This window comes from Ruditapes philippinarum, unplaced genomic scaffold (genome assembly GCF_026571515.1).
Source record: "Ruditapes philippinarum isolate M1 unplaced genomic scaffold, ASM2657151v2 ctg1123_1_1_1_1, whole genome shotgun sequence".
Taxonomy (NCBI): Eukaryota; Metazoa; Mollusca; class Bivalvia; order Venerida; family Veneridae; genus Ruditapes; species Ruditapes philippinarum.
This window is the reverse complement of record NW_026854207.1, coordinates 246496-259094: the sequence shown is the minus strand read 5'-3', so window position 1 is coordinate 259094 and position 12599 is coordinate 246496. Positions and strand designations below refer to the sequence as shown.

General features: G+C 34.7%; 1 protein-coding gene and 1 long non-coding RNA gene across 3 annotated transcripts in view; one reads left to right on the top strand and one right to left on the bottom strand.

The window, feature by feature from the left end:
• Positions 1 to 2657: 2657 nt before the first annotated feature.
• LOC132739428 (uncharacterized) lies at positions 2658 to 3002 on the top strand. Its single transcript, XR_009627002.1, has 2 exons — positions 2658 to 2713; positions 2851 to 3002. It is a non-coding gene; the product is annotated as an uncharacterized LOC132739428 (long non-coding RNA).
• An 838-nt stretch (positions 3003 to 3840) lies between these two features.
• LOC132739439 (vam6/Vps39-like protein) overlaps positions 3841 to 12599 on the bottom strand; it is a 44944-nt gene continuing 36185 nt past the window's right edge. Inside the window, exons 19-25 of one of the 2 annotated variants that reach the window (XM_060727159.1) lie at positions 12153 to 12270; positions 10845 to 10973; positions 10526 to 10628; positions 9519 to 9555; positions 8005 to 8151; positions 7139 to 7368; positions 3841 to 4147 (exon numbers count right to left, since the gene is read on the bottom strand). In XM_060727159.1, coding sequence (XP_060583142.1) covers positions 4090 to 4147; positions 7139 to 7368; positions 8005 to 8151; positions 9519 to 9555; positions 10526 to 10628; positions 10845 to 10973; positions 12153 to 12270 — 822 coding nt within the window. In that variant the 3' untranslated portion in view covers positions 3841 to 4089. Of the gene's footprint in view, positions 4148 to 7138; positions 7369 to 8004; positions 8152 to 9518; positions 9556 to 10525; positions 10629 to 10844; positions 10974 to 12152; positions 12271 to 12599 lie in introns of those variants that run through there. The other variant, XM_060727160.1, reaches the window with a different exon arrangement.

Here is a 12599-nt window from a genome sequence, read left to right as displayed (position 1 = left end):
AACAAAAAAACAGGATGTAAAGTCCTTTATCCACTGTGGCCAGCTGTCACACTCATGTAGTCTAAACAGACTCTATAATGTTAGCTGCTCAGTTTAAGTATCATAACAAATGAAGGACTGTTCAAAATTCATGACAGGACAAGTTCTTTATAGAAATTTAACTGTGTATGGTTGAAGCGTAAATGGTTCTTGCTATGAATTAAATTACTAAGCTTTTGAGTCTGTACATGGTATTGGCTACTTTCATTCATCCATAAATGGCACGGCAATTTACATGAATTGTTGAAATCAGCAAGAAAATGTTAAATAATATTATATAAGTGCTAAGGTAGAAATCAAGTCACTCATGTGAAAAGTGCTTTTTGTTATGAAAACTTCATGAATTGTTTGTTATTCCTTTGTTATCTACATAAAGACATTTGTTCAAGACGATGCTGATAAAAAGGTAGAGGTCTCGTCTTTTACATGATTGATCAGTTTACTCGGGTAGACTTTATTTCAGTTGATAAAATTTTCCAAGAAAGCAAATTTGATGTTATAGCTCTTTGAACTTCCATGAAGAATGTTTTATTATGATGTATGCAGTCATTATTTATTTGTTGAAGAAAATAAAATTTAAAAGAATTATAAAACAGTTGTCTTTAAAAAATAACATCCAGACACTGGTGAAATAGAAACAATCAGACACTGGGGAAATACAAACATTTAAAAGCTGGGGCAAATACAAACAATTTGATGCTGGGGGAAATACAAACATTTAGAAGCTGGGGAAATACAAACATCTTGATGCTGGGGGAAATACAAACATTCTGACAATGGACAATACAAACATTCAGACACTAAGGAAAAACAAACATTCAGACACTGGGGGAAATACAAACATTCAGACACTGGTGAAATACAAACATTCAGACACTGGGGAAATACAAACATTCAGACACTGGGGGAAATACAAACATTTAGACACTGGGGGAAATACAAACATACAGACACTGGGGAAATACAAACATACAGACACTGGTGAAATAGAAACATACAGACACTAGTGAAATATAAACATACAGACACTAGTGAAATAGAAACATTCCGACACTGGGGAAAATACAAACATTCAGACACTGGGGAAATACAAACATTTAGAAGCTGGGGAAAAAGAAAATTAAGACACTGGCGAAATACAAACATGAAGATGCTTGGGAAACACAAACATTATTTAGATGCTGGGGAAATACAAACATACAGACTCTGGGGGAAATACAAACATTCAGACATTTGAGGAAATACAAACATTTAGACACTGGAAAAAAAATACAAACATTCAGACACTGGGGGAAATAAAAACATTTAGAAGCTGGGGCAAATACAAACATTCAGACACTGGGGAAATACAAACACACAGAAGCTTGGGAAATACAAACATTTTGATGCTGGGGCAAATACAAACATTTTGATGCTGGGGAAAATACAAACATTCTGACACTGGGGGAATACAAACATTCAGACACTGGTGAAATAGAAACAATCAGACACTGGGGGAAATACAAATACTTAAACACTAAGGGAAATACAAACATACAGACAGTGGGGGAAATACACACATACAGACCATGGGGAAATAGAAAATTAAGACAGGTGAAATACAAACATCAAGATGCTTGGGATATACAAACATTCAGACACTGGGGAAATACAAACATACAGACACTGAGAAATACAAACATTCAGACACTTGGAAAATACAAACATTCAGACTTCAGTTTTCATGTTGCTACCTCCTGAAGTAACACCTTGGACCAAAAATCTGTCAATCTTAATAGATAGTCAAGCTTCTCCATTTTATCATGTATGTAAAAATGGGATACGGACAAAAGCCCCCCGCCCTCCCCCCCTCGAAAGCCCCCCCCCCCATCTTAAAATGACAAGGTGGACAAAAGCCCCCCATGAAATTTACACATAGGACAAAAGCCCGCCCATAAAAAAGTAAAGATAGGACAAAAGCCCCCCCCCCATGGTCAATCAAATGTACATAATTTTATAGTATATTAAAGTTGTGTTTTTTATGTGTTTAAAAGATATGTATGGACATCACATGTAGGTGACATAGTGCCAAGGATATTAATTTGATCCCTTTACAAAAGTGATTAAACATTACTACTCCTCTTTTTCTTGTCCGACCAATAACTTAAGATTCCTTTGACCCACAGTCTTCATATTTGGCATGGAGGTTAGTCATGATTAGTAGATGGCCCCTCTTGATTTTGAGGTCACCAGGTCAAAGGTCAAGGTCACAGGGACCTTGACTTCAAAAAGCTTGTCCGCCCAATAACTTTAGATTCCTTTGACCCACAGTCTTCATATTTGGCATGGAGGTTAGTCATGATGAGTAGATGACCCCTATTGACTTTGAGGTCACCAGGTCAAAGGTCAAGGTCACAGGGGCCTTGACTTCAAAAAGCTTGTCCGCCCAATAACTTAAGATTCCTTTGACCTACAGTCTTCATATTTGGCATGGAGGTTAGTCATGATTAATAGATGACCCCAATATATTTTGAGGTCACTGGGTCAAAGGTCAAGGTCACGGGGGCCTTGACTAAAAAAAGTTTTACTGCTCAATAATTTAAGAATCCTGTGACCCACAGTCTTCATATTTGGCAATGAGGTTAGTCATGATTAGTAGATGACCCCTATTGATTTTGAGGTCACCAGGTCAAAGGTCAGATCACAGGGGCCTTGTCTTCAAAAAGCTTGTCCGCCCAATAACTTAAGATTCCTTTGACCTACAGTCTTCATATTTGGCATGGAGGTTCGTCATGATTAGAAGATGACCCCTATTGACTTTGAGGTCACCAGGTCAAGGTCACAGGGGCCTTGACTTCAAAAAGCTTGTCCGCCCAATAACTTAAGATTCCTTTGACCCACAGTCTTCATGTTTGGCATGGAGGTTAGTCATGATTAGTAGATGACCCCTATTGACTTTGAGGTCACCAGGTCAAAGGTCAAGGTCACAGGGACTTTGACTTCAAAAAGTTTGTCTGCCCAATAACTTAAGATTCCTTTGACCCACAGTCTTCATATTTGGCATGGAGGTTAGTCATGATTAATAGGTGACCCCTATTGATTTTTAGGTCACTGGGTCAAAGGTCAAGGTCACAGGGGCCTTGACTAAAAAAGATTGTCCACCCATTATCTTAAGATTCCTTTGACCCACAGTCATCGTATTTGGCATGGATGTTGATCATGACCATAAGGTGACCCCAATTGATTTTGAGGTCACTGGGTAAAAGGTCAAGGTCACTGGGACCTTGACAAAAAAATCTTTCCCCTCAATTGCTTAAGAATGCCTGTCCGCAGTGTATTGTTTTTGACATTTTCACATTTGAAGCAAGTAGAATACATAACTTAGCAATGCACTGGTTTAGTAACCTCAGACTTGGCAGGGAGGTTGTCCTTGAGCTTTAAATGGCCACTGTTGATTCTGACAAAGTGGTATGCGGGGGTATTCACGCCATGATAGTGGCAGTTTTAGTTTCATCTGTTATCATATACTTTGTTATCACTTCAATATATACATTATAAATAAACATTAAAACAAATTCTTTTCATTTTTATTTAAAAAATTGTGTGAAATTTGATGAATTTGAGCACCTGTGCGTGTGAAAAAAGATGGGGGGGGGCTTTTTGTCCTACCTGTATTTTTTGATTGGGGGGGCTTTTGTCCTATGTGTAAATTTTATGGGGGGGGGGCTTTTGTCCACCTTGTCATTTTTAGATGGGGGGCTTTCGTGCGGGGGGGGGGGGGGGCTTTTGTCCTACACTCATGTAAAATACTGCTGTTGTAACACTACAATAAAACTTGACTTATAGGTTAATAAATTTATTGAAAAAAAGAAATTTACAGTGTTTTTTATCTGTCTGTTACTTTAAAAGAAATTAATGCTTCTTTTACTTCAAGTCAACTGAATACAAAATTAAAAATGCATTTGTTTAATCTTCCTTGAACTTCTTCAAAACATTCTATCAGGTAGCTTCAGGTAGCAGTGCAGATTTCACTCTCCTCAAAAGTTTCACCCATCAAAAGCTGTATCTGAACTACTGTTTATTACACCCATAATGCATTAGTTCTCTTTTGGAGTTGCAAACAAAAACACTGAAATACACAGAATAATGAAAAAATTAAACATTTTAGTAATAACAGTGAAAATGGCAAGATTTACTCAAAAGTAACAAGACCCATCAGTGGACAGTGCCCCGTTGTTCTCAATATGAAAGATTAACTAAGGCAGAGAAAAGGGTCATGACAAAAGCTCCACTTTTTTCTTGGAAAGTGGAACTTCAAATTGACTTTACCACTTCACAGAAGGAAGAGTTCATTCGATAAACCCAGCAAGACAAGGGATACTATTCCTTAATTCTTCAAAATATGTAACCCTGCTGTAAGATGATGGCTTTGTTAAAGTTGTGTCCAATTTTGTCCTACACACACAGAGGGATATTAATGAAACTTCATAGAAATGTTCACCACTATGAAAAGCTATGGCGCACACATGAACCAGGTCTTAAGTCAAAGGTCAAGGTCACACTTAGAGCTCACTGAAAAAGGCTTGTCCAGAGCAATACTTCAACATAAGTATTTTTAATATAGCTTGACACAAATTTTGTGAGGCCGAGTTGCAGGCTAAATTCAGTTCCCTGTGGCCAAGGTAAGGTCACACACAGAGGTCCAAATTCAGAAAAAAATTTGAAGATGTGTATTTGGACCATTTAGTCATCATATATTGAGAGATTGTAACATAAATGGTCATTATCATGACTATGGCTGTGACACATGTAATTTAGGTCAATATATGCATGGTCAGGGTCACTAAATATGATTAAATATCCAGATTTTGTCTGGAGCATATCTCCTACTTTTTGAGACATATTGCACCACACATGATCCAGGTCTCTGGGTCAAATGTTAAGGTCACATTCAGAGCTTATTGAGAAACGCTTGTCCTAAGCAAAATTTTTACATTTATAGGGGTATTGTAATATAACTTGGCACAAATATTCACCATTGTAAGGTCGAGTGTCGCATGTAAATTCAGGTTTCTGTGACCAAAGTCAAGGTCACTCATAGAGGTCAAAGTTCAGATAAAAATATGAAGATGTGTATAGGCACCATTTAGTCATAATTTATTGATGGATGGTAACACAAATGGTAACTTTCATGACTACGGGTGTGACACATATGTAATTCAATATTTACAGGATCAAGGTTACATGAGATGATTGAATATCCAGATATTGTTCAGAGCATATGGAGAAATTTTTATGTTGATTTATAGAATTGTTCACCTCCATTAGACTTAGTGCACTGGGTATGAAACAGGTTTCTAGGTCAAAGGTCAAGATCTCACATCACTCTAAAAAAAAAAAAATTTCCAGTGCAAAACTTCTACATGCATTGAGGGATTTTAATAAAGCTTGACTTAAATTTTCATCATTATAAGGCAGAGTGTTGCACATTTAATTGAGGTCCCTGCAACAAATATCAAGAACACACATGCAAAATTTCAGATAAAAATACGAAAATATGCTTGCTTGCTTGCCACATTTCTTATCGTCCACTTCTCCACTCAAAGCTTTTGTGATGGGCATATTTTGTGACATGTCATGCTTGTTTTTTTCTAAGGTCAATTTCTCAAAAACTTTCAAAGTTAATGTGACAATCACTTCAAACTTGGAATACTTGTTCAGGTTTTAAATAAGAATGGCAGATATTTGCTTAATTATTTCCTATTTCCCTTTTAGGATCGTTGAATGTCTGTCGTCCCTCAAAATTTAGTTTGATGGGATATTTGTCCCAGGAATTGCTCAAATGAGGTTGAACATGGATCATCTCGAATGAAAAACTAGGTCAGCCCAAAATATAAAATACTTGTTTACACTCTAGAGTCAATTGTTTTGGTTCAAATATATTGGAAATTGTTAAGTAAGGTTGTTTAGATGATTTCTAGCTCAAGTTCAAATATCGATAAAAAACTAGATCACATAGCCCAAATATGGAAAATCCTTGTTAACAGTCTAGAGGCTACTATTTCTGTCCAAATATCCAGTGAATTAATCAGAAAGGTAGTTTAGATGATGTCTTGCTAAAGTTCACACATGGGTCATCTGTGGTCAAAAACCAGGTTGTACAAGTCAAATATGGTAAACAGTGTTAATACACTCAAGAGGCAATATTTGCTGTCCAAATGTCCTGGAAATTGGTCAGAAAGTTTGTCATGTTGATTTTTTTAACTTTGAATATGGGTCATTAAAAATTTTGGGGTCAATAACTAGGTCACACAGCCTTAATTAGTATGAAAATCCTTGTTAACACTATAAATATAATATTTTCAGCCCAAATATCCTAGAAATTGTTAAAAGGATTTTTCTGTCAAGTTGAATTTGGACTATTAGAGGTGCAAATATGAATATTATGATATCAGTTTTAAGATTATACCATTTTACCTGCTTGTCATTCATTGCTAACAATCTTAAATTAATTAAGAACCTTAATAATCAGGTGAGGAATATTAGGGTCTTGTTGACTTATAATAAGAGTATTTGTTGACTTATAATAAGAGTATTTGTTGACTTATAATAAGAGTATTTGTTGACTTATAATAAGAGTATTTGTTGACTTATAATAAGAGTATTTGTTGACTTATAATAAGAGTATTTGTTGACTTATAATAAGAGTATTTGTTGACTTATAATAAGAGTATTTGTTGACTTATAGTAAGAGTATTTGCCTTTTTGTCAAAAACTGTTAAAGGTATTCACTTAAACTTAAAATATTTCTTGAATATCTTAAGGGCAAGTAAACCTTATAAGCATGTTTACAGAATTATGTCATTCTATGAAGCTTTAATTCAATTATCTAGCACTGAGACAAGTGGTATGATGTTATATGTTGCAGTGGTAGCTTAATGAAGTGTGGCCGTCTTATAAGGAAAAGGTTGCCTATTTCATTCATACCAAACATGAATATTTTCAAAATACATTTCAAGTTATGCTCTGGGTAAAAAATGTCAGAAGGACTGACAGACCATAACCAATATCCCCCAATCATTTTCAGCTGTATAGAAATATGATGAAGAAAATGACAAACCTTTTATCACCTATTTTACGTTTACATATTTTACAGCTGATACATTCATCCACCTTAATATACTGCCTTGTTCCCTCCATACACTCGACTGTTGTCTGTAGATATTCCTGATATGCTAGTTGTCTCTGTACCTGACTCAGGTACCTGCGGGACATACACTTGTCTATAGCTGATTCTAGCACTACTCTTGTCTGCTTTATAAACATCTCTTCTGGCAATGCCTGCAGTGCCTTTATACAAAAATTATTTAGCAATTAATTTCTTGCCAGAGAAATCAAATCATAATCTTTAGCCTGCAGAACTTCCTGTATTGACTCAATAAACAAATTCTATTTTGAAGCAGTTCATTTTGGAAATAGATATCAATTTTGCGTGCATTGTTGTGGAATAATGCACAGTTGGAGTTCAAATGCGTAGGAATATAATAACAAAGGCCGATAGGCCTGAATTATTAATTACAAAGCATTTGAATGATAAACCATGCATTATCATTTTATAATACAAGAAAAATTAATGTTTCCATCCTAACAAGCTAACAAAAAAAGAGAATTGATTAAGATGCAGTGAATTACATTTCCTGACATCGTTTAGTTTATTGACATCATATATGATGTCATATTATGTGAAAGCTTTCGTTGTTTTTATGCTATGCATATGCAGTGTAATAATGCACTTGATTGTCCTAATTCTGTTTGGTAGGGGAATAGTGTGAAGCATGCTAGACTGCTAATTTTAGGAATAACATTATGAAAATTATGTGTATTATCTGAAATTAAGTTACAGAGTCATATTTCAACTTTCAGCTCTACATCTTAAAGTACAGTATTTCTTAAGTGCAATAAGTGCAATCATGCCAGTATACTTACCTTAAACAGGTCGATTTTTGTTGCTTGTGTCTCAAGCATACTGAGCGCTGTACGGACTCTGGGTTTAGGTGGGTTAGTAAACTCCTTCAGTCCAAGTGATAAAGGTTCTGGTGGGTGAAGGTATACTTGTAGTAGACTCAAATACACCTGGTTAGCATAAAAAACAACATCACCATTACTTATATTTATCTGTTCACCAAGTAACTTTTAAAAATTTAAACATTTTTTTAGCTTTTTGAATCAATCTCAATTTTTTCCTGGGACTAACCAGACTAAATAATATAATTTCATATAAGGAAATATGTCATTGGTCCCAATAGGACTCGAACCCACAATCCCTGAGTTGAGAGCCAGAAACCTGAACCAGTAGGCCACCTTCCCTTTAATCTGCATTTGTAAATCATATGCTTTTTACTGGCATAACAACAGTGCCATTTTTTAAAGCAACATTTTAATAAGAGTTAAAAAACAATTTGAACAGGTGATGGAATCTCTTTACTTTTGGACCAAATCTATTGTATTTGCAGATAATATCAGGCTTATTTCTTGAGGATATTGGTGAATGAATACCGATACTTCTTAATTTTTTTTGCATTAAGGTTGCCTTAGTGATTTGGGACAAGTGCCTAGAAAGAGAAAGGGAACAACATCTTGGGTGTTCAGTTGAAAAATCACATCAACATTAAATTTGGAGCAAATCACAATTAATTAAGGATAATATTTTTTATCTCAATAAATCATAGATCATGTATCATATCTCAATAAGGCATTCAAGGTATCATATATCAGTAAATCATATATCATATATCAGTAAAGCATATATATGGTGTCATATCTCAATTAAGATCATACAGTATATCTCAGTAAAGTATAGATGATGTATCATATATCAGTAAAGCATATAATTTATAGTTTTAAATATCAGTTAGCATATAAATTGCTTTCATGTCTCAGTAGAGCATAGATCATATCAGTAAAGAATAGGTCATATACCATATCTCAGTAAAGCACAGGTCACAATTACTATATCTCAGTAAAGCACAGGTCATAATTACTATATCTCAGTAAAGCACAGGTCATAATTACTATATCTCAGTAAAGCATAGGTCATAATTACTACATCTCAGTTAAACATAGGTCATAATGCATATGTCATAATTACTATATCTCAGTAAAACACAGGTCACAATTACTACATCTCAGTAAAGCATAGGTCATAATGCATAGGTCATAATGTACCATATCATAGTTAAGCATAGGTCATAATTACTATATCAGTTATATATCAAATCTGAGTAGCTTACATCATTGTAACTAAGTAAAACATATATGGTACTATCACAGTTAAGTAAGACACAGATCATATGTTATATATCAGTACAAGATAAGACAACTTTGGAGAGTGAGAGAGAGGCTCAAGTACAAGAAAAATAGAAAAGAGAAAAAAGAAGAAAACATTTGGATAAACAGACTTTAGAACCAAAAAGATCTGGTTATACTGTAGAACAACAGACCTCAGCGTTTCCTCTGTTGTAATAGTCTACACAATACCTATAATAATTTTATACTTTAGTTTTATAATAAACTGAGTTTATTGGGTAATCCATATTTGTTGTATAGAACTAGGGGTGATGATTTTGTTTTCTCTTGATGAACTGTAGTATTAAAATGTGCCCAATATCAATATTTTTTTATCAGCTATTACTTGAATTGTGTACTGTACATTACTGGGTACATTGTCATATCTCAAAAACTTTAATGGGGAAGTCTCTGTACACCTGTGCTGTCTGCACCAAAGAGGTAAGATGTTGTGATTTGATAGTACTCCATGTGTACCCTAAAAATCCCTTCACCCGAAGTTACTGCTACAACTAAGGCTCCCACGTTTACAATTTTTTGTAAACGTTTACACGATTGCTAAGAACCGAAACGATGCCGTTTAAACGGTGGTACCTCTATGTACTATACACACCATGTATTATTTCAGTCGCTAAATGATGTCTTTCTTTCTATTTTTTATACATGTACAAATAAAGAATGTGCAGGGCTCATCACGATTGAGTCAGCACACATTTTTTGCATTGTAACCCCATTTTTTACCAAAAATGTATTATGTCACGAGCAATTTTGCACCGTAATGCTGTGTGGAGGGTTGTAAACACATATTTTCCGTTTGTTTACTTAGGAATAAACCACTAGAATTGATAAAATCCATGATTACAGGCAATGATTAAGAAATTTTGTAAGACAATATGGTCATTTCGATTAAACGGTAAACAATATCATAAACGTTTATGAATGAAAATCGAAACGAATCCGTTTAAACGTGTAATCATGGGGGCCTTAGCTACAACTTTAAAAGTTACAAATAAATGGCAATTTTCAGATTAAGTATTCATAACATAACATGACACTATTAGACAATATACCTTTGGTAACTAATGGTCAATCCAATATTTTTAAGCAGAAGTACATTACATAAATTAAGGGGTGGCAGGTAAGGAATTAAGTATGTACTTACTCCTCAGCATCATTGAGATTTTCTAGGACATACACAAATATACCGAGTGCTTGCTCATGTCTTCCCATTTTACCAAGCAAAATGGCTCGCTCTTCAAAGAAACCTACAACAATAATGTGTCTAAATTAGAACAGTGTTTGCTCTCCATTACAAAAGCAGCAAATTGCCTTGATATGAACAGCCTTGGTATTACTAAACATTGAACAGAATAAAACAATAGTTACTTCATACTATAGTAAATATTACAGCTTACATGCTGTTTATTCCAGTTTTTTTCTAAATGACGTAAAAAAATTTCTTAATCAATCTGTAAACTTACTGTCAAAAGGAAGCCTTCTTAAGATATCCTCTGGATTGTAAACATTGGATGTTTTAAGGAACTTGAGGAATTTTCCTCTATACAGGCCTAACTCTCCTTCCTCTTGTCCTGCTGGTACATGTTGTGTATCTGTTGTATGAAATTATAATTTAGAAATTCTTTAACACTGTCATTTGACCATTACCCTACTGTCTTTCTATAATAGACCTGTCCAGTTTAGGGGTGTCCGTGGCCGAGTGGTTAAGGTCGTTGACTTCAAACAACTTGCCCCTCACCGCTGTGGGTTCGAATCCCGAAAGGGTAAGATAACTTACGGAATGTCGGTGGTTCTACTCAGGTGCCCGTTCTTGCCTGAAATAATGCACGGAAGGGCACCTGAGGTCTTCCTCCACCAGTAATGCTGGAAGCTGCGACATTTTCTATGACATTGTTAGCTATGACATGCGACAAAAACTAGCCTACGACATGTCGTAGAGCATTGATAAAACGACCCTCAGCAGTATAGATACAGATGTGCAAACTGCCTAGGCAACTAGTCATTTATTTACTTTTATTAGGTATTGGAGGCTGACTTAACCCAGGTGGCAAAGGTCTGTTATTGCTGCTTGCACTTAGAAGATAAATTTCTTTGAGTCACAATAGTTCTTCATTGAAATTCCCTGCCTTTATAACATGGATAATGATTAAAATCAAATTTCTTCACTTTTAAGTAATGTAACAGACATAGTGAAAAATCTAAATGTATAGACCCATACCAGCTTGTACATCTGGCAGTCTGACTACCGATATTAATGTTTAAGCTGCTCAAGTACAAGTATTTAGAATTTACACTGTTAATGGACTGTTTCCACTTCAATGCAGTAAAAAATATATTAAACAAATTCAGCAGATTGGGAGGGAAATTTTCAGAACCAGAGCTACAGGCTTTCTAATCTATGGTTGACAAACAAGTTTTTAAAGGCAAAAATTTGTTTGTGTGTTTTTAACATCTCAGCAGTTCATCTTTCTGGCTTTTCTGAGTAACTAACCATTAATTACCAATGTCAAGAGATTGACTACTAAAAGATTTTACACACAAAGCCTTATCCAATGACATATTAAGTAGAATAACAATAACAGTTGTTCATATCCTTCAAACTGTCAAATATATTATGAATTAAAATTTATGACTGGCTGTCAGGAACTCAGTTTCAATGATTGAGCATGATTAAGTAAAATATTTATAAACTGCTAAGTAGTTGTAGATTGAAAAATAAATAAATGAACCGGCATCTGTACTATATTAAATGCAACACAAATACAACATACCTTTTATATGAACTAATGCTGATGTTTTAAATTGTTCGGACACCATGTTTCTAAGTTCATTTGCTAAAGTATAATGTAGTTCCTCAGTTGTATCATTCCACATGTATATAATATGTTCCTACAATAAACAAATACTTTACACATTATACCTTATCTTACTATAAGCAACTTATATCACTTGTGTAAGCTTTGGCATTGACAACGGGCAGTCAATATGACAGTCATATGGAACATCAATATAATATATTGCATCAAGTGAAAATTAACTGCACGTATTTTATTTATAGGCTTGTTAAGACACCTACCTCCCCCACCCCCACACCAAAAAAACAAAACAATAAAAAAAATGCTTTTTTAATTTCTCTTGAAATTTTACACTTAGTGTTACAGTTTGGAAATTAGTACTAATTGGCCTCCATCCTTTGCTTTTTATCCATCACTGAAGTT